The sequence below is a fragment of the Pseudorasbora parva genome, chromosome 10, assembly GCF_024679245.1.
Source record: "Pseudorasbora parva isolate DD20220531a chromosome 10, ASM2467924v1, whole genome shotgun sequence".
In the NCBI taxonomy this organism is placed as follows: Eukaryota; Metazoa; Chordata; class Actinopteri; order Cypriniformes; family Gobionidae; genus Pseudorasbora; species Pseudorasbora parva.
The window spans coordinates 3,383,983-3,411,454 of record NC_090181.1 but is presented as its reverse complement, the minus strand read 5'-3'; the positions used below and the strand labels follow the sequence as shown (position 1 = coordinate 3,411,454).

The 27,472-nt window shown below is 30.4% G+C and overlaps 1 protein-coding gene across 6 annotated transcripts in view; it reads left to right on the top strand.

The window, feature by feature from the left end:
• Window positions 1-27,472, top strand: part of LOC137090888 (pleckstrin homology domain-containing family G member 3) — a 112,843-nt gene that overhangs the window by 54,622 nt on the left and 30,749 nt on the right. For all 6 annotated transcript variants that reach the window (XM_067454879.1, XM_067454882.1, XM_067454880.1 and 3 more), the window contains exon 4: window positions 25,525-25,625. In XM_067454879.1, the coding sequence (XP_067310980.1) occupies window positions 25,525-25,625 (101 nt within the window). The remainder of the gene's footprint in view (window positions 1-25,524; window positions 25,626-27,472) is intronic.

The following is a 27,472-nucleotide window of genomic DNA, read 5'->3' as shown; positions in this document are numbered from 1 at the left end:
TTCTATCATTCTGTCAGTCTGTTGTTCTATCATTCTGTCTATCTGTCTGTCTGTTGTTCTATCATTCTGTCTGTCTGTCTGTCTGTTGTTCTATCATTCTGTCAGTCTGTTGTTCTATCATTCTGTCAGTCTGTTCTATCATTCTGTCAGTCTGTTGTTCTATCTGTCTGTCTGTCTGTCTGTCTGTTGTTCTATCATTCTGTCTGTCTGTCTGTCTGTTGTTCTATCATTCTGTCAGTCTGTTGTTCTATCATTCTGTCTATCTGTCTGTCTGTTGTTCTATCATTCTGTCTGTCTGTCTGTCTGTTGTTCTATCATTCTGTCAGTCTGTTGTTCTATCATTCTGTCTATCTGTCTGTCTGTTGTTCTCTCTGTCTGTTGTTCTATCATTCTGTCTGTCTGTCTGTTGTTCTATCATTCTGTCTGTCTGTCTGTTCTATCATTCTGTCTGTCTGTTGTTCTATCATTCTGTCTATCTGTCTGTCTGTTGTTCTATCATTCTGTCAGTCTGTTGTTCTATCATTCTGTCTGTCTGTTGTTCTGTCTATCTGTTGTTCTATCATTCTGTCTATCTGTCTGTCTGTTGTTCTCTCTGTCTGTTGTTCTATCATTCTGTCTGTCTGTTGTTCTATCGTTCTGTCTGTCTGTCTGTTGTTCTATCATTCTGTCAGTCTGTTGTTCTATCATTCTGTCTGTCTGTCTGTCTGTCTGTTGTTCTATCATTCTGTCAGTCTGTTGTTCTATCATTCTGTCTATCTGTCTGTCTGTTGTTCTATCATTCTGTCTGTCTGTTGTTCTATCATACTGTCTGTCTGTCGTTCTATCATTCTGTCTGTCTGTTGTTCTATCGTTCTGTCTGTCTGTCTGTTGTTCTATCGTTCTGTCTGTCTGTCTGTCTGTCTGTCTGTCTGTCTGTTGTTCTATCGTTCTGTCTGTCTGTCTGTCTGCCTTTCTGTCTGTCTGTTGTTCTATCGTTCTGTCTGTCTGTCTGTCTGTTGTTCTATAATTTTGTCTGTCTGTTGTTCTATCGTTCTGTCTGTCTGTTGTTCTATCATTCTGTCTGTCTGTTGTTCTATCATTCTGTCTGTCTGTTTTTCTATCATTCTGTCAGTCTGTTCTATCATTCTGTCTGTCTGTTGTTCTGTCTATCTGTTGTTCTATCATTCTGTCAGTCTGTTGTTCTGTCTATCTGTTGTTCTATCATTCTGTCAGTCTGTTGTTCTATCATTCTGTCTGTCTGTTGTTCTATCATTCTGTCTATCTGTTGTTCTGTCTATCTGTTGTTCTATCTTTCTGTCTGTCTGTTGTTCTGTCTATCTGTTGTTCTATCATTCTGTCTATCTGTTGTTCTATCATTCTGTCTATCTGTTGTTCTATCGTTCTGTCTATCTGTTGTTCTATCGTTCTGTCTGTCTGTTGTTCTAGCGTTCTGTCTGTCTGTCTGTTGTTCTATCGTTCTGTCTGTCTGTTGCTCTATCGTTCTGTCTGTCTGTCTGTTGTTCTATCATTCTGTCTGTCTGTTGTTCTATCGTTCTGTCTGTCTGTCTGTCTGTCTGTTGTTCTATCGTTCTGTCTGTCTGTCTGTCTGTCTGTTGTTCTATCGTTCTGTCTGTCTGTCTGTCTTTCTGTCTTTCTGTCTGTCTGTTGTTCTATCGTTCTGTCTGTCTGTCTGTTGTTCTATCATTTTGTCTGTCTGTTGTTCTATCGTTCTGTCTGTCTGTCTGTTGTTCTATCCATCTCTCTGTCTGTTGTTCTATCGTTCTGTCTGTCTATCTATCTACCGTCTATCTGTCTGTCTATCTGTTGTTCTATCTTTTGGTCTATCTATCCATCGTCTTTCTGTCTGTCTGTCTCTTGTTCTATCTATCTAGCTATCCATCCATCTATCCATCCATCCGTCTGTCATCTATCTCTCCATCTATCTATCTATCGTCTGTCTGTCTGTCTATCTGTTGTTCTATCTTTCAGTTTGTCTATCTATCATTTATCTGTCTGTCTGTCTATCGTCTGTCTGTCTGTCTGTTTGTCTATCATCTGTCTGTCTATCTGTTCTATCGTTCGATCTGTCTATCCATCATTTATCTGTCTGTCTGTCTGTCTGTTTGTCTATCATCTGTCTGTCTATCTGTTCTATCGTTCGGTCTGTCTATCCATCATTTATCTGTCTGTCTGTCTGTCTGTCTATCTGTCTGTCTATCTGTCTGTTATTCTATCATTTTATCTATCCTTCTATCTGTCTGTTTGTTGTTCTATCTATACTTCTATCAATCTATTGTTCCATCCATCCAAACATACATACATGCATACCTCAGATTCACTGAGCTTGAATACCTGTGATTCTGCCTAATAATTTCTGAGCGTTTCTGGTGCTGTCTATTTAGGGATCTTTCTAGGCTTTAGGACAGAAGGCTTCATGTCCCATAATCTCTCCTGACGGCTCTCAAACACAAACACATCCTATACCGTTACCAGCCTCAAACAGACAGATGGTGTTCCTCGCAATTCAACAAAGCATCCAGAATACAGTGCTTGCAAAGCACTACAACAAAAACAAACAAACAGCTTGACTAATAAGAGCGCGGGTGAGGACAGACTGCTGTTTCCCACACCGCTGTGGAATCGCTCAGGATGTCTCGTTGCTGAATACGGGAATTCTTTGGGTTTGTAGGTTTTTACAGGTGTCACTCCTCATGCAGGAATGCGTTTGCACCCTTAAATTCCTTATGCACAGACTTTCCATCCACCAATATTGCATTGCTAGCCATCTCCACTTAATGTAGTGAGCTGCATTTTTAGACATCATAGACATTGGCCTGATACAAATGCTTTTGTAAAATTTAGATCATATATGATACTTTCTTCTAAATCTGAGGCAACATGGCATGTATCTTTTGTGGAAGTCCATAATGCATTGCTGTCTTAGTGGAAAAATGCAATGCATGGAAAAGATGGTGGCATAAAATATTTTTTTAGAGCCCCAATTTTAATTGAAAGTGCAGATTTTAGACTGTAAATCAGTTGTGCTATGGTATTGTCAGCGTATGTTTCCAAAGTACGTATTTATTTGACAACTGGCTTTTTTTTAAGACAACTGATGATCTTCGTTGATGCTTTTTGAGAATTATTTATTCTAGCTTGAAACAAAATTTTTATATAATTTAAATTTCTTGATAGAGCAAAATTGACCGATATTTAAATATTTGAATAGAACAAAACCGACTGATATTTGAACCTGTTAACAGAACAAAACGACCAACCGTTACATTTCTTAACAGAACAAAACGACCAACCGTTAAATCTCTTAATAGAACAAAATCAACCAATATTTAAATTTCTTAACAGAACAAAACGACCAACCGTTAAATCTCTTAATAGAACAAAACCGACCGATATTTAAATCTTTTGATAGAACAAAACCGACCGATATTTAAATCTCTTGATAGAACAAAACCGACCAATATTGAAATCTCTTGATAGAACAAAACTGACCGTTATTTAAATCTCTTAATAGAACAAAACCGACCGATATTTAAATCTCTTGATAGAACAAAACCGACCCATATTTAAATCTCTTGATAGAACAAAACCGACCGATATTTAAATCTCTTGATAGAACAAAACCGACCGTTATTTAAATCTCTTAATAGAATAAAACCGACCGATATTTAAATCTCTTGATAGAACAAAACCGACCAATATTGAAATCTCTCGATAAAATCTCTTAATAGAACAACATCAACCGATATTTAAATTTCTTAATAGAACAAAACCGGCCAATATTGAAATCTCTTAATAGAACAAAATCGACCGATAATGAAATCTCTTAATAGAACAAAACCAACCGATGTTTAAATCTCTTGATAAAACAAAACCGACCAATATTGAAATCTCTTGATAAAACAAAACCGACCAATATTTAAATCTCTTGATAAAACAAAACCGACTGATATTTAAATCTCTTGATAAAACAAAACCGACCAATATTGAAATCTCTTGATAAAACAAAACCGACCAATATTTAAATCTCTTGATAGAACAAAACCGACCGATATTTAAATCTCTTAATAGAACAAAACTGACCGATATTTAAATCTCTTGATAGAACAAAACCGACCGATATTTAAATCTCTTAATAGAACAAAACTGACCGATATTTAAATCTCTTGATAGAACAAAACCGACCGATATTTAAATCTCTTAATAGAACAAAACTGACCGATATTTAAATCTCTTGATAGAACAAAACCGACCGTTATTTAAATCTCTTGACAGAATAAAACCGACCGATATTTAAATCTCTTAACAGAATAAAACCGACCGTTATTTAAATCTCATAATAGAATAAAACCGACCGTTATTTAAATCTCATAATAGAATAAAACCGACCGCTATTTAAATCTCATAATAGAATAAAACCGACCGTTATTTAAATCTCATAATAGAATAAAACCGACCGTTATTTAAATCTCTTAACAGAATAAAACCGACCGATATTTAAATCTCTTAACAGAATAAAACCGACCGTTATTTAAATCTCTTGACAGAATAAAACCGACCGATATTTAAATCTCTTAATAGAATAAAACCGACCGCTATTTAAATCTCTTAACAGAATAAAACCGACCGATATTTAAATCTCTTAACAGAATAAAACCGACCGATATTTAAAATCTCATAATAGAATAAAACCGACCGTTATTTAAATCTCTTAATAGAATAAAACCGACCGTTATTTAAATCTCTTAATAGAATAAAACCGACCGTTATTTAAATCTGTTAATAGAATAAAACCGACCGTTATTTAAATCTCTTGACAGAATAAAACCGACCGATATTTAAATCTCTTAACAGAATAAAACCGACCGTTATTTAAATCTCATAATAGAATAAAACCGACCGTTATTTAAATCTCATAATAGAATAAAACCGACCGCTATTTAAATCTCATAATAGAATAAAACCGACCGTTATTTAAATCTCATAATAGAATAAAACCGACCGCTATTTAAATCTCATAATAGAATAAAACCCACCGATATTTAAATCTCTTAACAGAATAAAACCGACCGTTATTTAAATCTCTTAACAGAATAAAACCGACCGATATTTAAATCTCATAATAGAATAAAACCGACCGTTATTTAAATCTCTTAACAGAATAAAACCGACCGATATTTAAATCTCTTAACAGAATAAAACCGACAGATTTTTAAATCTCTTGATAGAACAAAACCGTCCGATATTTAAATCTCTTGATAAAACAAAACCGACCGATATTTAAATCTCTTGATAGAACAAAACCGACCGATATTTAAATCTTTTGATAGAACAAAACCATCCGATATTTAAATCTCTTGATAGAACAAAACCGACCGCTATTTAAATCTCTTGATAGAACAAAACCGTACGATATTTAAATCTCTTGATAGAACAAAACCGACCGATATTTAAATCTCTTGATAGAACAAAACCGACCGATATTTAAATCTCTTGATAGAACAAAACCGACCGATATTTAAATCTCTTGATAGAACAAAACCGTCCGATATTTAAATCTCTTGATAGAACAATATCGACCAATATTTAAATTTCTTAATAGAACAAAACGACCAACCGTTAAATCTCTTAATAGAACAAAATCAACCTATATTTAAATTTCTTAATAGAACAAAACCGACCGATTTTTAAATCTCTTAATAGAGCAAAACCAACCGATATTTAAATCTCTTAATAGAACAAAACCGACCGATTTTTAAATCTCTTGATAGAACAAAACCGTCCGATATTTAAATCTCTTGATAGAACAAAACCGACCGATATTTAAATCTCTTGGTAGAACAAAACCGACCAATATTTAAATCTCTTGATAGAACAAAACCGACCGATATTTAAATCTTTTGATAGAACAAAACCGTCCGATATTTAAATCTCTTAATAGAACAAAACCGACCGCTATTTAAATCTCTTGATAGAACAAAACCGTCCGATATTTAAATCTCTTGATAGAACAAAACCGACCAATATTTAAATCTCTTGATAAAACAAAACCGACAAATATTGAAATCTCTTGATAAAACAAAACCGACCAATATTTAAATCTCTTGATAGAACAAAACTGACGGTAATTAAATCTCTTAATAGAAAAAAATATCTTAATAGAACAAAACCGACCAATATTTTTATATCTCTTGATAAAACAAAACCGTCCGATATTTAAATCTCTTGATAGAACACAACCGACCGATATTTAAATCTCTTGATAGAACAAAACTGACCAATATTGAAATCTCTCGATAAAACAAAACTGACCGATTTTTAAATCTCTTGATAGAACAAAACCGTCCGATATTTAAATCTCTTGATAAAACAAAATAGACCGATATTTAAATCTCTTGATAGAACAAAACCGACCGATATTTAAATCTTTTGATAGAACAAAACCGTCCGATATTTAAATCTCTTGATAGAACAAAACCGACCGCTATTTAAATCTCTTGATAGAACAAAACCGACCGATATTTAAATCTCTTGATAAAACAAAATAGACCGATATTTAAATCTCTTGATAGAACAAAACCGACCGATATTTAAATCTTTTGATAGAACAAAACCGTCCGATATTTAAATCTCTTGATAGAACAAAACCGACCGCTATTTAAATCTCTTGATAGAACAAAACCGTCCGATATTTAAATCTCTTGATAGAACAAAACCGACCGATATTTAAATCTCTTGATAAAACAAAACCGACCAATATTTAAATCTCTTGATAGAACAAAACTGACGGTAATTAAATCTCTTAATAGAAAAAAATCTCTTAATAGAACAAAACCGACCAATATTTTTATATCTCTTGATAAAACAAAACCGTCCGATATTTAAATCTCTTGATAGAACACAACCGACCGATATTTAAATCTCTTGATAGAACAAAACCGACCAATATTGAAATCTCTCGATAAAACAAAACTGACCGATATTTAAATCTCTTAATAGAACAAAACCGACCGATATTTAGATCTCTTAATAGAACAAAATCGACCGATAATGAAATCTCTTAATAGAACAAAACCAACCGATGTTTAAATCTCTTGATAAAACAAAGCCGACCGATATTTAAATCTCTTAATAGAGCAAAACCGACCAATATTTAAATCTCTTGATAAAACAAAACCGACCAATATTTAAATCTCTTGATAGAACAAAACTGACCGATAATTAAATCTCTTAATAGAAAAAATCTCTTAATAGAACAAAACCGACCAATATTTAAATCTCTTGATAGAACAAAACTGACCGATAATTAAATCTCTTAATAGAAAAAAACAACCAATATTTAAATCTCTTGATAGAACAAAACCAACCGATATTTAAATCTCTTAACAGAATAAAACCGACCGATATTTAAATCTCTTAACAGAATAAAACCGACCGATATTTAAATCTCTTAACAGAACAAAACCGACCGATATTTAAATCTCTTAACAGAACAAAACCGACCGTTATTTAAATCTCTTAATAGAATAAAACCGACCGTTATTTAAATCTCTTGACAGAATAAAACCGACCGATATTTAAATCTCTTAATAGAATAAAACCGACCGATATTTAAATCTCTTGATAGAATAAAACCGACCGATATTTAAATCTCTTGACAGAATAAAACCGACCGATATTTAAATCTCTTAATAGAATAAAACCGACCGCTATTTAAATCTCATAATAGAATAAAACCGACCGATATTTAAATCTCTTAACAGAATAAAACCGACCGATATTTAAATCTCTTAACAGAATAAAACCGACCGATATTTAAATCTCTTAATAGAATAAAACCGACCGTTATTTAAATCTCTTGACAGAATAAAACCGACCGATATTTAAATCTCTTAATAGAATAAAACCGACCGCTATTTAAATCTTTTAACAGAATAAAACCGACCGATATTTAAATCTCTTAACAGAATAAAACCGACCGATATTTAAATCTCATAATAGAATAAAACCGACCGTTATTTAAATCTCTTGACAGAATAAAACCGACCTATATTTAAATCTTTTAACAGAATAAAACCGACCGATATTTAAATCTCTTAACAGAATAAAACCGACCGTTATTTAAATCTCATAATAGAATAAAACCGACCGTTATTTAAATCTCATAATAGAATAAAACCGACCGCTATTTAAATCTCATAATAGAATAAAACCGACCGATATTTAAATCTCTTGACAGAATAAAACCGACCGTTATTTAAATCTCATAATAGAATAAAACCGACCGATATTTAAATCTCTTAATAGAATAAAACCGACCGTTATTTAAATCTCTTAATAGAATAAAACCGACTGTTATTTAAATCTCATAATAGAATAAAACCGACCGTTATTTAAATCTCATAATAGAATAAAACCGACCGCTATTTAAATCTCATAATAGAATAAAACCGACCGTTATTTAAATCTCATAATAGAATAAAACCGACCGCTATTTAAATCTCATAATAGAATAAAACTGACCGATATTTAAATCTCTTAATAGAACAAAACCGACCGATATTTAGATCTCTTAATAGAACAACATCGGCTGATATTAAAATTTCTTAATAGAACAAAATCGACCGATAATGAAATCTCTTAATAGAACAAAACCAACCGATGTTTAAATCTCTTGATAAAACAAAGCCGACCGATATTTAAATCTCTTAATAGAGCAAAACCGACCAATATTTAAATCTCTTGATAAAACAAAACCGACCAATATTTAAATCTCTTGATAGAACAAAACTGACCGATAATTAAATCTCTTAATAGAAAAAATCTCTTAATAGAACAAAACCGACCAATATTTAAATCTCTTGATAGAACAAAACCAACCGATATTTAAATCTCTTTACAGAATAAAACCGACCGATATTTAAATCTCTTAACAGAATAAAACCGACCGATATTTAAATCTCTTAACAGAATAAAACCGACCGATATTTAAATCTCTTAACAGAACAAAACCGACCGTTATTTAAATCTCTTAATAGAATAAAACCGACCGTTATTTAAATCTCTTGACAGAATAAAACCGACCGATATTTAAATCTCTTAATAGAATAAAACCGACCGCTATTTAAATCTCATAATAGAATAAAACCGACCAATATTTAAATCTCTTAACAGAATAAAACCGACCGATATTTAAATCTCTTAACAGAATAAAACCGACCGATATTTAAATCTCTTAATAGAATAAAACCGACCGTTATTTAAATCTCTTGACAGAATAAAACCGACCGATATTTAAATCTCTTAACAGAATAAAACCGACCGTTATTTAAATCTCTTGACAGAATAAAACCGACCGATATTTAAATCTCTTAATAGAATAAAACCGACCGCTATTTAAATCTCTTAACAGAATAAAACCGACCGATATTTAAATCTCTTAACAGAATAAAACCGACCGATATTTAAAATCTCATAATAGAATAAAACCGACCGTTATTTAAATCTCTTAATAGAATAAAACCGACCGTTATTTAAATCTCTTAATAGAATAAAACCGACCGTTATTTAAATCTGTTAATAGAATAAAACCGACCGTTATTTAAATCTCTTGACAGAATAAAACCGACCGATATTTAAATCTCTTAACAGAATAAAACCGACCGTTATTTAAATCTCATAATAGAATAAAACCGACCGTTATTTAAATCTCATAATAGAATAAAACCGACCGCTATTTAAATCTCATAATAGAATAAAACCGACCGCTATTTAAATCTCATAATAGAATAAAACCGACCAATATTTAAATCTCTTAACAGAATAAAACCGACCGATATTTAAATCTCTTAACAGAATAAAACCGACCGATATTTAAATCTCTTAATAGAATAAAACCGACCGTTATTTAAATCTCTTGACAGAATAAAACCGACCGATATTTAAATCTCTTAACAGAATAAAACCGACCGTTATTTAAATCTCTTGACAGAATAAAACCGACCGATATTTAAATCTCTTAATAGAATAAAACCGACCGCTATTTAAATCTCTTAACAGAATAAAACCGACCGATATTTAAATCTCTTAACAGAATAAAACCGACCGATATTTAAAATCTCATAATAGAATAAAACCGACCGTTATTTAAATCTCTTAATAGAATAAAACCGACCGTTATTTAAATCTCTTAATAGAATAAAACCGACCGTTATTTAAATCTGTTAATAGAATAAAACCGACCGTTATTTAAATCTCTTGACAGAATAAAACCGACCGATATTTAAATCTCTTAACAGAATAAAACCGACCGTTATTTAAATCTCATAATAGAATAAAACCGACCGTTATTTAAATCTCATAATAGAATAAAACCGACCGCTATTTAAATCTCATAATAGAATAAAACCGACCGTTATTTAAATCTCATAATAGAATAAAACCGACCGTTATTTAAATCTCTTAACAGAATAAAACCGACCGATATTTAAATCTCTTAACAGAATAAAACCGACCGTTATTTAAATCTCTTGACAGAATAAAACCGACCGATATTTAAATCTCTTAATAGAATAAAACCGACCGCTATTTAAATCTCTTAACAGAATAAAACCGACCGATATTTAAATCTCTTAACAGAATAAAACCGACCGATATTTAAAATCTCATAATAGAATAAAACCGACCGTTATTTAAATCTCTTAATAGAATAAAACCGACCGTTATTTAAATCTCTTAATAGAATAAAACCGACCGTTATTTAAATCTGTTAATAGAATAAAACCGACCGTTATTTAAATCTCTTGACAGAATAAAACCGACCGATATTTAAATCTCTTAACAGAATAAAACCGACCGTTATTTAAATCTCATAATAGAATAAAACCGACCGTTATTTAAATCTCATAATAGAATAAAACCGACCGCTATTTAAATCTCATAATAGAATAAAACCGACCGTTATTTAAATCTCATAATAGAATAAAACCGACCGCTATTTAAATCTCATAATAGAATAAAACCCACCGATATTTAAATCTCTTAACAGAATAAAACCGACCGTTATTTAAATCTCTTAACAGAATAAAACCGACCGATATTTAAATCTCATAATAGAATAAAACCGACCGTTATTTAAATCTCTTAACAGAATAAAACCGACCGATATTTAAATCTCTTAACAGAATAAAACCGACAGATTTTTAAATCTCTTGATAGAACAAAACCGTCCGATATTTAAATCTCTTGATAAAACAAAACCGACCGATATTTAAATCTCTTGATAGAACAAAACCGACCGATATTTAAATCTTTTGATAGAACAAAACCATCCGATATTTAAATCTCTTGATAGAACAAAACCGACCGCTATTTAAATCTCTTGATAGAACAAAACCGTACGATATTTAAATCTCTTGATAGAACAAAACCGACCGATATTTAAATCTCTTGATAGAACAAAACCGACCGATATTTAAATCTCTTGATAGAACAAAACCGACCGATATTTAAATCTCTTGATAGAACAAAACCGTCCGATATTTAAATCTCTTGATAGAACAATATCGACCAATATTTAAATTTCTTAATAGAACAAAACGACCAACCGTTAAATCTCTTAATAGAACAAAATCAACCTATATTTAAATTTCTTAATAGAACAAAACCGACCGATTTTTAAATCTCTTAATAGAGCAAAACCAACCGATATTTAAATCTCTTAATAGAACAAAACCGACCGATTTTTAAATCTCTTGATAGAACAAAACCGTCCGATATTTAAATCTCTTGATAGAACAAAACCGACCGATATTTAAATCTCTTGGTAGAACAAAACCGACCAATATTTAAATCTCTTGATAGAACAAAACCGACCGATATTTAAATCTTTTGATAGAACAAAACCGTCCGATATTTAAATCTCTTAATAGAACAAAACCGACCGCTATTTAAATCTCTTGATAGAACAAAACCGTCCGATATTTAAATCTCTTGATAGAACAAAACCGACCGATATTTAAATCTCTTGGTAGAACAAAACCGACCAATATTTAAATCTCTTGATAAAACAAAACCGACAAATATTGAAATCTCTTGATAAAACAAAACCGACCAATATTTAAATCTCTTGATAGAACAAAACTGACGGTAATTAAATCTCTTAATAGAAAAAAATATCTTAATAGAACAAAACCGACCAATATTTTTATATCTCTTGATAAAACAAAACCGTCCGATATTTAAATCTCTTGATAGAACACAACCGACCGATATTTAAATCTCTTGATAGAACAAAACTGACCAATATTGAAATCTCTCGATAAAACAAAACTGACCGATTTTTAAATCTCTTGATAGAACAAAACCGTCCGATATTTAAATCTCTTGATAAAACAAAATAGACCGATATTTAAATCTCTTGATAGAACAAAACCGACCGATATTTAAATCTTTTGATAGAACAAAACCGTCCGATATTTAAATCTCTTGATAGAACAAAACCGACCGCTATTTAAATCTCTTGATAGAACAAAACCGACCGATATTTAAATCTCTTGATAAAACAAAATAGACCGATATTTAAATCTCTTGATAGAACAAAACCGACCGATATTTAAATCTTTTGATAGAACAAAACCGTCCGATATTTAAATCTCTTGATAGAACAAAACCGACCGCTATTTAAATCTCTTGATAGAACAAAACCGTCCGATATTTAAATCTCTTGATAGAACAAAACCGACCGATATTTAAATCTCTTGATAAAACAAAACCGACCAATATTTAAATCTCTTGATAGAACAAAACTGACGGTAATTAAATCTCTTAATAGAAAAAAATCTCTTAATAGAACAAAACCGACCAATATTTTTATATCTCTTGATAAAACAAAACCGTCCGATATTTAAATCTCTTGATAGAACACAACCGACCGATATTTAAATCTCTTGATAGAACAAAACCGACCAATATTGAAATCTCTCGATAAAACAAAACTGACCGATATTTAAATCTCTTAATAGAACAAAACCGACCGATATTTAGATCTCTTAATAGAACAAAATCGACCGATAATGAAATCTCTTAATAGAACAAAACCAACCGATGTTTAAATCTCTTGATAAAACAAAGCCGACCGATATTTAAATCTCTTAATAGAGCAAAACCGACCAATATTTAAATCTCTTGATAAAACAAAACCGACCAATATTTAAATCTCTTGATAGAACAAAACTGACCGATAATTAAATCTCTTAATAGAAAAAATCTCTTAATAGAACAAAACCGACCAATATTTAAATCTCTTGATAGAACAAAACTGACCGATAATTAAATCTCTTAATAGAAAAAAACAACCAATATTTAAATCTCTTGATAGAACAAAACCAACCGATATTTAAATCTCTTAACAGAATAAAACCGACCGATATTTAAATCTCTTAACAGAACAAAACCGACCGATATTTAAATCTCTTAACAGAACAAAACCGACCGTTATTTAAATCTCTTAATAGAATAAAACCGACCGTTATTTAAATCTCTTGACAGAATAAAACCGACCGATATTTAAATCTCTTAATAGAATAAAACCGACCGATATTTAAATCTCTTGACAGAATAAAACCGACCGATATTTAAATCTCTTAATAGAATAAAACCGACCGCTATTTAAATCTCATAATAGAATAAAACCGACCGATATTTAAATCTCTTAACAGAATAAAACCGACCGATATTTAAATCTCTTAACAGAATAAAACCGACCGATATTTAAATCTCTTAATAGAATAAAACCGACCGTTATTTAAATCTCTTGACAGAATAAAACCGACCGATATTTAAATCTCTTAACAGAATAAAACCGACCGTTATTTAAATCTCATAATAGAATAAAACCGACCGTTATTTAAATCTCATAATAGAATAAAACCGACCGCTATTTAAATCTCATAATAGAATAAAACCGACCGTTATTTAAATCTCATAATAGAATAAAACCGACCGCTATTTAAATCTCATAATAGAATAAAACCCACCGATATTTAAATCTCTTAACAGAATAAAACCGACCGTTATTTAAATCTCTTAACAGAATAAAACCGACCGATATTTAAATCTCATAATAGAATAAAACCGACCGTTATTTAAATCTCTTAACAGAATAAAACCGACCGATATTTAAATCTCTTAACAGAATAAAACCGACAGATTTTTAAATCTCTTGATAGAACAAAACCGTCCGATATTTAAATCTCTTGATAAAACAAAACCGACCGATATTTAAATCTCTTGATAGAACAAAACCGACCGATATTTAAATCTTTTGATAGAACAAAACCATCCGATATTTAAATCTCTTGATAGAACAAAACCGACCGCTATTTAAATCTCTTGATAGAACAAAACCGTACGATATTTAAATCTCTTGATAGAACAAAACCGACCGATATTTAAATCTCTTGATAGAACAAAACCGACCGATATTTAAATCTCTTGATAGAACAAAACCGACCGATATTTAAATCTCTTGATAGAACAAAACCGTCCGATATTTAAATCTCTTGATAGAACAATATCGACCAATATTTAAATTTCTTAATAGAACAAAACGACCAACCGTTAAATCTCTTAATAGAACAAAATCAACCTATATTTAAATTTCTTAATAGAACAAAACCGACCGATTTTTAAATCTCTTAATAGAGCAAAACCAACCGATATTTAAATCTCTTAATAGAACAAAACCGACCGATTTTTAAATCTCTTGATAGAACAAAACCGTCCGATATTTAAATCTCTTGATAGAACAAAACCGACCGATATTTAAATCTCTTGGTAGAACAAAACCGACCAATATTTAAATCTCTTGATAGAACAAAACCGACCGATATTTAAATCTTTTGATAGAACAAAACCGTCCGATATTTAAATCTCTTAATAGAACAAAACCGACCGCTATTTAAATCTCTTGATAGAACAAAACCGTCCGATATTTAAATCTCTTGATAGAACAAAACCGACCAATATTTAAATCTCTTGATAAAACAAAACCGACAAATATTGAAATCTCTTGATAAAACAAAACCGACCAATATTTAAATCTCTTGATAGAACAAAACTGACGGTAATTAAATCTCTTAATAGAAAAAAATATCTTAATAGAACAAAACCGACCAATATTTTTATATCTCTTGATAAAACAAAACCGTCCGATATTTAAATCTCTTGATAGAACACAACCGACCGATATTTAAATCTCTTGATAGAACAAAACTGACCAATATTGAAATCTCTCGATAAAACAAAACTGACCGATTTTTAAATCTCTTGATAGAACAAAACCGTCCGATATTTAAATCTCTTGATAAAACAAAATAGACCGATATTTAAATCTCTTGATAGAACAAAACCGACCGATATTTAAATCTTTTGATAGAACAAAACCGTCCGATATTTAAATCTCTTGATAGAACAAAACCGACCGCTATTTAAATCTCTTGATAGAACAAAACCGACCGATATTTAAATCTCTTGATAAAACAAAATAGACCGATATTTAAATCTCTTGATAGAACAAAACCGACCGATATTTAAATCTTTTGATAGAACAAAACCGTCCGATATTTAAATCTCTTGATAGAACAAAACCGACCGCTATTTAAATCTCTTGATAGAACAAAACCGTCCGATATTTAAATCTCTTGATAGAACAAAACCGACCGATATTTAAATCTCTTGATAAAACAAAACCGACCAATATTTAAATCTCTTGATAGAACAAAACTGACGGTAATTAAATCTCTTAATAGAAAAAAATCTCTTAATAGAACAAAACCGACCAATATTTTTATATCTCTTGATAAAACAAAACCGTCCGATATTTAAATCTCTTGATAGAACACAACCGACCGATATTTAAATCTCTTGATAGAACAAAACCGACCAATATTGAAATCTCTCGATAAAACAAAACTGACCGATATTTAAATCTCTTAATAGAACAAAACCGACCGATATTTAGATCTCTTAATAGAACAAAATCGACCGATAATGAAATCTCTTAATAGAACAAAACCAACCGATGTTTAAATCTCTTGATAAAACAAAGCCGACCGATATTTAAATCTCTTAATAGAGCAAAACCGACCAATATTTAAATCTCTTGATAAAACAAAACCGACCAATATTTAAATCTCTTGATAGAACAAAACTGACCGATAATTAAATCTCTTAATAGAAAAAATCTCTTAATAGAACAAAACCGACCAATATTTAAATCTCTTGATAGAACAAAACTGACCGATAATTAAATCTCTTAATAGAAAAAAACAACCAATATTTAAATCTCTTGATAGAACAAAACCAACCGATATTTAAATCTCTTAACAGAATAAAACCGACCGATATTTAAATCTCTTAACAGAATAAAACCGACCGATATTTAAATCTCTTAACAGAACAAAACCGACCGATATTTAAATCTCTTAACAGAACAAAACCGACCGTTATTTAAATCTCTTAATAGAATAAAACCGACCGTTATTTAAATCTCTTGACAGAATAAAACCGACCGATATTTAAATCTCTTAATAGAATAAAACCGACCGATATTTAAATCTCTTGATAGAATAAAACCGACCGATATTTAAATCTCTTGACAGAATAAAACCGACCGATATTTAAATCTCTTAATAGAATAAAACCGACCGCTATTTAAATCTCATAATAGAATAAAACCGACCGATATTTAAATCTCTTAACAGAATAAAACCGACCGATATTTAAATCTCTTAACAGAATAAAACCGACCGATATTTAAATCTCTTAATAGAATAAAACCGACCGTTATTTAAATCTCTTGACAGAATAAAACCGACCGATATTTAAATCTCTTAATAGAATAAAACCGACCGCTATTTAAATCTTTTAACAGAATAAAACCGACCGATATTTAAATCTCTTAACAGAATAAAACCGACCGATATTTAAATCTCATAATAGAATAAAACCGACCGTTATTTAAATCTCTTGACAGAATAAAACCGACCTATATTTAAATCTTTTAACAGAATAAAACCGACCGATATTTAAATCTCTTAACAGAATAAAACCGACCGTTATTTAAATCTCATAATAGAATAAAACCGACCGTTATTTAAATCTCATAATAGAATAAAACCGACCGCTATTTAAATCTCATAATAGAATAAAACCGACCGATATTTAAATCTCTTGACAGAATAAAACCGACCGTTATTTAAATCTCATAATAGAATAAAACCGACCGATATTTAAATCTCTTAATAGAATAAAACCGACCGTTATTTAAATCTCTTAATAGAATAAAACCGACTGTTATTTAAATCTCATAATAGAATAAAACCGACCGTTATTTAAATCTCATAATAGAATAAAACCGACCGCTATTTAAATCTCATAATAGAATAAAACCGACCGTTATTTAAATCTCATAATAGAATAAAACCGACCGCTATTTAAATCTCATAATAGAATAAAACTGACCGATATTTAAATCTCTTAATAGAACAAAACCGACCGATATTTAGATCTCTTAATAGAACAACATCGGCTGATATTAAAATTTCTTAATAGAACAAAATCGACCGATAATGAAATCTCTTAATAGAACAAAACCAACCGATGTTTAAATCTCTTGATAAAACAAAGCCGACCGATATTTAAATCTCTTAATAGAGCAAAACCGACCAATATTTAAATCTCTTGATAAAACAAAACCGACCAATATTTAAATCTCTTGATAGAACAAAACTGACCGATAATTAAATCTCTTAATAGAAAAAATCTCTTAATAGAACAAAACCGACCAATATTTAAATCTCTTGATAGAACAAAACCAACCGATATTTAAATCTCTTTACAGAATAAAACCGACCGATATTTAAATCTCTTAACAGAATAAAACCGACCGATATTTAAATCTCTTAACAGAATAAAACCGACCGATATTTAAATCTCTTAACAGAACAAAACCGACCGTTATTTAAATCTCTTAATAGAATAAAACCGACCGTTATTTAAATCTCTTGACAGAATAAAACCGACCGATATTTAAATCTCTTAATAGAATAAAACCGACCGCTATTTAAATCTCATAATAGAATAAAACCGACCAATATTTAAATCTCTTAACAGAATAAAACCGACCGATATTTAAATCTCTTAACAGAATAAAACCGACCGATATTTAAATCTCTTAATAGAATAAAACCGACCGTTATTTAAATCTCTTGACAGAATAAAACCGACCGATATTTAAATCTCTTAACAGAATAAAACCGACCGTTATTTAAATCTCTTGACAGAATAAAACCGACCGATATTTAAATCTCTTAATAGAATAAAACCGACCGCTATTTAAATCTCTTAACAGAATAAAACCGACCGATATTTAAATCTCTTAACAGAATAAAACCGACCGATATTTAAAATCTCATAATAGAATAAAACCGACCGTTATTTAAATCTCTTAATAGAATAAAACCGACCGTTATTTAAATCTCTTAATAGAATAAAACCGACCGTTATTTAAATCTGTTAATAGAATAAAACCGACCGTTATTTAAATCTCTTGACAGAATAAAACCGACCGATATTTAAATCTCTTAACAGAATAAAACCGACCGTTATTTAAATCTCATAATAGAATAAAACCGACCGTTATTTAAATCTCATAATAGAATAAAACCGACCGCTATTTAAATCTCATAATAGAATAAAACCGACCGCTATTTAAATCTCATAATAGAATAAAACCGACCAATATTTAAATCTCTTAACAGAATAAAACCGACCGATATTTAAATCTCTTAACAGAATAAAACCGACCGATATTTAAATCTCTTAATAGAATAAAACCGACCGTTATTTAAATCTCTTGACAGAATAAAACCGACCGATATTTAAATCTCTTAACAGAATAAAACCGACCGTTATTTAAATCTCTTGACAGAATAAAACCGACCGATATTTAAATCTCTTAATAGAATAAAACCGACCGCTATTTAAATCTCTTAACAGAATAAAACCGACCGATATTTAAATCTCTTAACAGAATAAAACCGACCGATATTTAAAATCTCATAATAGAATAAAACCGACCGTTATTTAAATCTCTTAATAGAATAAAACCGACCGTTATTTAAATCTCTTAATAGAATAAAACCGACCGTTATTTAAATCTGTTAATAGAATAAAACCGACCGTTATTTAAATCTCTTGACAGAATAAAACCGACCGATATTTAAATCTCTTAACAGAATAAAACCGACCGTTATTTAAATCTCATAATAGAATAAAACCGACCGTTATTTAAATCTCATAATAGAATAAAACCGACCGCTATTTAAATCTCATAATAGAATAAAACCGACCGTTATTTAAATCTCATAATAGAATAAAACCGACCGTTATTTAAATCTCTTAACAGAATAAAACCGACCGATATTTAAATCTCTTAACAGAATAAAACCGACCGTTATTTAAATCTCTTGACAGAATAAAACCGACCGATATTTAAATCTCTTAATAGAATAAAACCGACCGCTATTTAAATCTCTTAACAGAATAAAACCGACCGATATTTAAATCTCTTAACAGAATAAAACCGACCGATATTTAAAATCTCATAATAGAATAAAACCGACCGTTATTTAAATCTCTTAATAGAATAAAACCGACCGTTATTTAAATCTCTTAATAGAATAAAACCGACCGTTATTTAAATCTGTTAATAGAATAAAACCGACCGTTATTTAAATCTCTTGACAGAATAAAACCGACCGATATTTAAATCTCTTAACAGAATAAAACCGACCGTTATTTAAATCTCATAATAGAATAAAACCGACCGTTATTTAAATCTCATAATAGAATAAAACCGACCGCTATTTAAATCTCATAATAGAATAAAACCGACCGTTATTTAAATCTCATAATAGAATAAAACCGACCGCTATTTAAATCTCATAATAGAATAAAACCCACCGATATTTAAATCTCTTAACAGAATAAAACCGACCGTTATTTAAATCTCTTAACAGAATAAAACCGACCGATATTTAAATCTCATAATAGAATAAAACCGACCGTTATTTAAATCTCTTAACAGAATAAAACCGACCGATATTTAAATCTCTTAACAGAATAAAACCGACAGATTTTTAAATCTCTTGATAGAACAAAACCGTCCGATATTTAAATCTCTTGATAAAACAAAACCGACCGATATTTAAATCTCTTGATAGAACAAAACCGACCGATATTTAAATCTTTTGATAGAACAAAACCATCCGATATTTAAATCTCTTGATAGAACAAAACCGACCGCTATTTAAATCTCTTGATAGAACAAAACCGTACGATATTTAAATCTCTTGATAGAACAAAACCGACCGATATTTAAATCTCTTGATAGAACAAAACCGACCGATATTTAAATCTCTTGATAGAACAAAACCGACCGATATTTAAATCTCTTGATAGAACAAAACCGTCCGATATTTAAATCTCTTGATAGAACAATATCGACCAATATTTAAATTTCTTAATAGAACAAAACGACCAACCGTTAAATCTCTTAATAGAACAAAATCAACCTATATTTAAATTTCTTAATAGAACAAAACCGACCGATTTTTAAATCTCTTAATAGAGCAAAACCAACCGATATTTAAATCTCTTAATAGAACAAAACCGACCGATTTTTAAATCTCTTGATAGAACAAAACCGTCCGATATTTAAATCTCTTGATAGAACAAAACCGACCGATATTTAAATCTCTTGGTAGAACAAAACCGACCAATATTTAAATCTCTTGATAGAACAAAACCGACCGATATTTAAATCTTTTGATAGAACAAAACCGTCCGATATTTAAATCTCTTAATAGAACAAAACCGACCGCTATTTAAATCTCTTGATAGAACAAAACCGTCCGATATTTAAATCTCTTGATAGAACAAAACCGACCGATATTTAAATCTCTTGGTAGAACAAAACCGACCAATATTTAAATCTCTTGATAAAACAAAACCGACAAATATTGAAATCTCTTGATAAAACAAAACCGACCAATATTTAAATCTCTTGATAGAACAAAACTGACGGTAATTAAATCTCTTAATAGAAAAAAATATCTTAATAGAACAAAACCGACCAATATTTTTATATCTCTTGATAAAACAAAACCGTCCGATATTTAAATCTCTTGATAGAACACAACCGACCGATATTTAAATCTCTTGATAGAACAAAACTGACCAATATTGAAATCTCTCGATAAAACAAAACTGACCGATTTTTAAATCTCTTGATAGAACAAAACCGTCCGATATTTAAATCTCTTGATAAAACAAAATAGACCGATATTTAAATCTCTTGATAGAACAAAACCGACCGATATTTAAATCTTTTGATAGAACAAAACCGTCCGATATTTAAATCTCTTGATAGAACAAAACCGACCGCTATTTAAATCTCTTGATAGAACAAAACCGACCGATATTTAAATCTCTTGATAAAACAAAATAGACCGATATTTAAATCTCTTGATAGAACAAAACCGACCGATATTTAAATCTTTTGATAGAACAAAACCGTCCGATATTTAAATCTCTTGATAGAACAAAACCGACCGCTATTTAAATCTCTTGATAGAACAAAACCGTCCGATATTTAAATCTCTTGATAGAACAAAACCGACCGATATTTAAATCTCTTGATAAAACAAAACCGACCAATATTTAAATCTCTTGATAGAACAAAACTGACGGTAATTAAATCTCTTAATAGAAAAAAATCTCTTAATAGAACAAAACCGACCAATATTTTTATATCTCTTGATAAAACAAAACCGTCCGATATTTAAATCTCTTGATAGAACACAACCGACCGATATTTAAATCTCTTGATAGAACAAAACCGACCAATATTGAAATCTCTCGATAAAACAAAACTGACCGATATTTAAATCTCTTAATAGAACAAAACCGACCGATATTTAGATCTCTTAATAGAACAAAATCGACCGATAATGAAATCTCTTAATAGAACAAAACCAACCGATGTTTAAATCTCTTGATAAAACAAAGCCGACCGATATTTAAATCTCTTAATAGAGCAAAACCGACCAATATTTAAATCTCTTGATAAAACAAAACCGACCAATATTTAAATCTCTTGATAGAACAAAACTGACCGATAATTAAATCTCTTAATAGAAAAAATCTCTTAATAGAACAAAACCGACCAATATTTAAATCTCTTGATAGAACAAAACTGACCGATAATTAAATCTCTTAATAGAAAAAAACAACCAATATTTAAATCTCTTGATAGAACAAAACCAACCGATATTTAAATCTCTTAACAGAATAAAACCGACCGATATTTAAATCTCTTAACAGAACAAAACCGACCGATATTTAAATCTCTTAACAGAACAAAACCGACCGTTATTTAAATCTCTTAATAGAATAAAACCGACCGTTATTTAAATCTCTTGACAGAATAAAACCGACCGATATTTAAATCTCTTAATAGAATAAAACCGACCGATATTTAAATCTCTTGACAGAATAAAACCGACCGATATTTAAATCTCTTAATAGAATAAAACCGACCGCTATTTAAATCTCATAATAGAATAAAACCGACCGATATTTAAATCTCTTAACAGAATAAAACCGACCGATATTTAAATCTCTTAACAGAATAAAACCGACCGATATTTAAATCTCTTAATAGAATAAAACCGACCGTTATTTAAATCTCTTGACAGAATAAAACCGACCGATATTTAAATCTCTTAATAGAATAAAACCGACCGCTATTTAAATCTTTTAACAGAATAAAACCGACCGATATTTAAATCTCTTAACAGAATAAAACCGACCGATATTTAAATCTCATAATAGAATAAAACCGACCGTTATTTAAATCTCTTGACAGAATAAAACCGACCGTTATTTAAATCTCATAATAGAATAAAACCGACCGTTATTTAAATCTTTTAACAGAATAAAACCGACCGATATTTAAATCTCTTAACAGAATAAAACCGACCGTTATTTAAATCTCATAATAGAATAAAACCGACCGTTATTTAAATCTCATAATAGAATAAAACCGACCGTTATTTAAATCTCATAATAGAATAAAACCGACCGTTATTTAAATCTCATAATAGAATAAAACCGACCGATATTTAAATCTCTTAATAGAATAAAACCGACCGTTATTTAAATCTCATAATAGAATAAAACCGACCGTTATTTAAATCTCATAATAGAATAAAACCGACCGCTATTTAAATCTCATAATAGAATAAAACCGACCGTTATTTAAATCTCATAATAGAATAAAACCGACCGCTATTTAAATCTCATAATAGAATAAAACCGACCGATATTTAAATCTCTTAACAGAATAAAACCGACCGTTATTTAAATCTCTTAACAGAATAAAACCGACCGTTATTTAAATCTCATAATAGAATAAAACCGACCGTTATTTAAATCTCTTAACAGAATAAAACCGACCGCTATTTAAATCTCTTAACAGAATAAAACTGACCGATATTTAAATCTCTTAACAGAATAAAACCGACCGATATTTAAATCTCTTAACAGAATAAAACCGACCGATATTTAAATCTCTTAACAGAATAAAACTGACCGATATTTAAATCTCTTAACAGAACAAAACCGACCGTTATTTAAATCTCTTAATAGAATAAAACCGACCGTTATTTAAATCTCATAATAGAATAAAACCGACCGTTATTTAAATCTCTTAACAGAATAAAACCGACCGATATTTAAATCTCTTAACAGAATAAAACTGACCGATATTTAAATCTCTTAACAGAATAAAACCGACAGATATTTAAATCTCTTAACAGAACAATGTGTATTATGAAAGTGCTATACAAATACATTTGACGACTTGCTTTAGTTTTGCCTAAAAGTTTTTGAATCAGTCTTCCTGGTGAAAAAAGCCTCCATTATGAGGTGCGTTACGGGTTGGAGGGACCAGTTTGAAGGCTCTTAAATATGGGTCATAATTGAGCTCTAGTGAGCGCTGTGTGTTCTCACAGCTGCATTGGATATTGCCAGTCGGAAACTGATGTCATATGTTACTAGGATCGTCTGGGAATTTGAAATCGGAGTCCATTTAGGTTCTTGAATGTGTTTCTCAGTTCTTAGTTTAGCTCCTTAAATAACCTAATTGACTTCCTGTTGGAAAATAGAGACCTTTGGTTTGTGTTTATAGTGCCTTTTTCTGGTTGTTAAGTTTGTTATTGTGTATAATATGTGGGTTGTTCAGCACTTTGGACTACGTGTGTAGCTATGAAGTACTTTATTAAAATAAAAACAAATAGTTTGGCATTGGTCAATGTAAACTACAGGAAAATGCCCAAATATGGTGATTCTCACCCTCGTGATTTGACATCTGTTTGGGTGAAACTGGACAGATTGTTGGTCATTAGACGCTCCAAATGGAGGCAAACACTCACAGTGTCTCCATTTCCCAGTCCACACCCTGACTCAACGTTTGCATTGATTATCTTCAATATCTCTAATGGTTTCTGTCATGTTATCTGCATCTTCTGTTAAAGCTGAATGTCCATGTGATGCTGTTGCATAATGGAGGCTCTCATGCAGAATATCTGCTCATTATGTTTGCTCTTTGGGTGAAGGATGTTGAACTCCTCCCTGAGTTTCAGCGCTCTGAATCACAGCCAAACTTGGCAGTGGAGCCATTTCCTAATATGAGCATTGGGCGGTGTGTGTGTGTGTGTGTGTGGTCATGCCTTCTGTGATGAGGCCTGCTAAACTCCAGCTTGATTCGGCATATTTGTGTACAATATTTGCATTTGCATTTGTATGCAAAACCAAGAAACAGAATAACCTTACTCTGATGAAATATTTGTATGCACACTGTAAAAAAAGAAGAAGGTTGGTTTAATTTATAAAAGTAAGTAACCTGGTTGCCTTAACATTTTAAGTTTATTGAAATTAAAAAATTGAGTTGATACAATGAAGGAAATTTCTTTAATAAATAGAAACTCAAAATATTATTGTATCTGAACCACATAAAAAATGTGATAAATCATGAAAATAGCACTATTTGGCTGCGTCATCAGAAATAAAACACACAATTACCCAATATGCTTACAAAATCTTTTAATAATATTTTAATAAAGGTTGTCGAATCTCAAAAAATGATCATTGTGTTAACTTAAAATTTTAATTTCAATGAACTCAGAATTTTAAGCCAACCAGGAAACTTTTTTTCTAAATAATTTTTTACAGGTTGACTATTATCTATGTAGTTTAAAGAGCACCAGTTCATGTTTAAGTGAAAATGTTTTGAAATGCACAGGTTTCTTTCAGCTCTCTAGCGCCATCTGCTGAGCTTTTGAAAGCGTCACGGTACAAATTTGAGTTTGAAATCATATTTATGTTCTTTTTTCCAACTTGTAGGATTATCTCGTGCACATCATTGACTCCAGGAACCTTCCCATCAAACCAGAGCAAGTGTGTTCGCTGTTTGGGAATATTGAACACATTTACGAGTTCAACAGGTACGATTCAACCACTTCTTTAATAAACATTTTACACGCTTTTATGCAATGCACACCTATATCGAAGAGATTGAAAACAGTTGTTCCCGTTGGTCAAACAGAGCTAATAACTCATGCATGCAAAAGCACGTTCAGACATGATCAATGGATTTATTCAGGACTGTGTTTGAACATTGTATGTATTCATGCAAATGAGGAAGGCTGTGGAGTGTCAGACGTTCTCTGGCTTCAGATGTGGGATAGATAAACGTGGGGATTTTTGGTGTGGAGCAGAGCACATCGACACACACTTGTGCTCTTCACACACGTGTTTGAGCAGCTGCTCTGTAAATACGACTGCGATCATATCGGCGCTGTACTTTAGGTCTTTAATGTATTCTGTTCACTTCTGTTTGCTTTTGCGTAATATTACTGAGGATCCGGAAAAGGGTGTTTTATTGTTTACATTTTTTACTATAAATTTGTATTATGTTATTGTTTGTAATTATAGTATTTAATATGTTATGCATATTTTATTATTTTTAATTTTGTATAATTATATTAAATTTATACTGGCTTTTTACTTTTTTGTTCCATTTTTATTTAAACACAATAAATACGTTTGCTATAATTGCTATTATAGTTATTATTATTGTACTTATTTTATACAATTAACAAATGTATAATTACATTTTTGTAAATATTATATATTTTTTTGTTTTAATGTTTTATAATTATAATATTTAATTCATATTAGCAGTATAGCATATAACTTTCCATTTGTGTTTTAAATATGGTAAATACTACATTAGGAAAGAAAGTTTTCATATAATTAGTATAATTATTAATGTAATTATAGTATTTTTATTTAATAAGTTAATTGTTTGTAATTATAATATTTAGTATATTATGCATATTGTATTATTATTATAATTCATTTAAAAAAATTATATGTAATTTATATCAGCATTAACCAAAAGTTTACTTTTTTTCAGAACTTTTGTTCAATTTCTATTTACAGTAAATAGATTTGTATAAAATATAATGCCTTTATAATTATTATTGTAAATCTTGTAATACAATTATTTGTTTTATCATTATAATCATTTCATTTTTGTAAATTTAATATATTAATATACACATTTTTTGAATATTTAATATTAATATTGAATATTTTATATCAGCAAAGAACCTTTGTTCCATTTGTATTTAAATACAGTAAATACTTGATTTGTAAACAAATAATGTTTTAATATAATTTTTACTATAATTATTATAGAATTTAATTTAATGCAATTCCTTTAATTTATGCTAGTAATTTATTTGTATTTTTTTAAAAATATATATAGACAAAGATTTATGCTTTTTTGGTTCCAGTTGTATTTAAATACAGCAAATTCTAGTAATGTTAATTGCGTGCTTTATTCTAAGTCTCTTTGGTGTTCAGTCATAGTTTAAATCATTTTTAGATTTAATAAATAGTTTCAACCATCAGCCATCACATTTTTTTATTTATCGCTCATCAAATTAACTGTAATATACTTCCTTTTAACCAGCTTATGTTCTTTAAATTACTTTACATGCACCAAAGATGTACAATAATGCTCATCCCAGCATGAATCAGAAGATCATATTTGACAGCCGCCGGCAAGTGTTACCTGTATAGATGTGCATTTGCTCTGTCTATTATTTCCAGACTCCCTCTTTGTGTGTGTGTGTGTGTGTGTGTGTGTGTGTGATGTCTGACAGAAGGTCATAGCCAACCTTCAGATGTGCTGGTTATCATCACTCATAACCAAATGCATGTTTAGGCATCTCATTAAAGGAATATTAAGTATTAATAAGTAAGTCACCATAATCAAAATGCT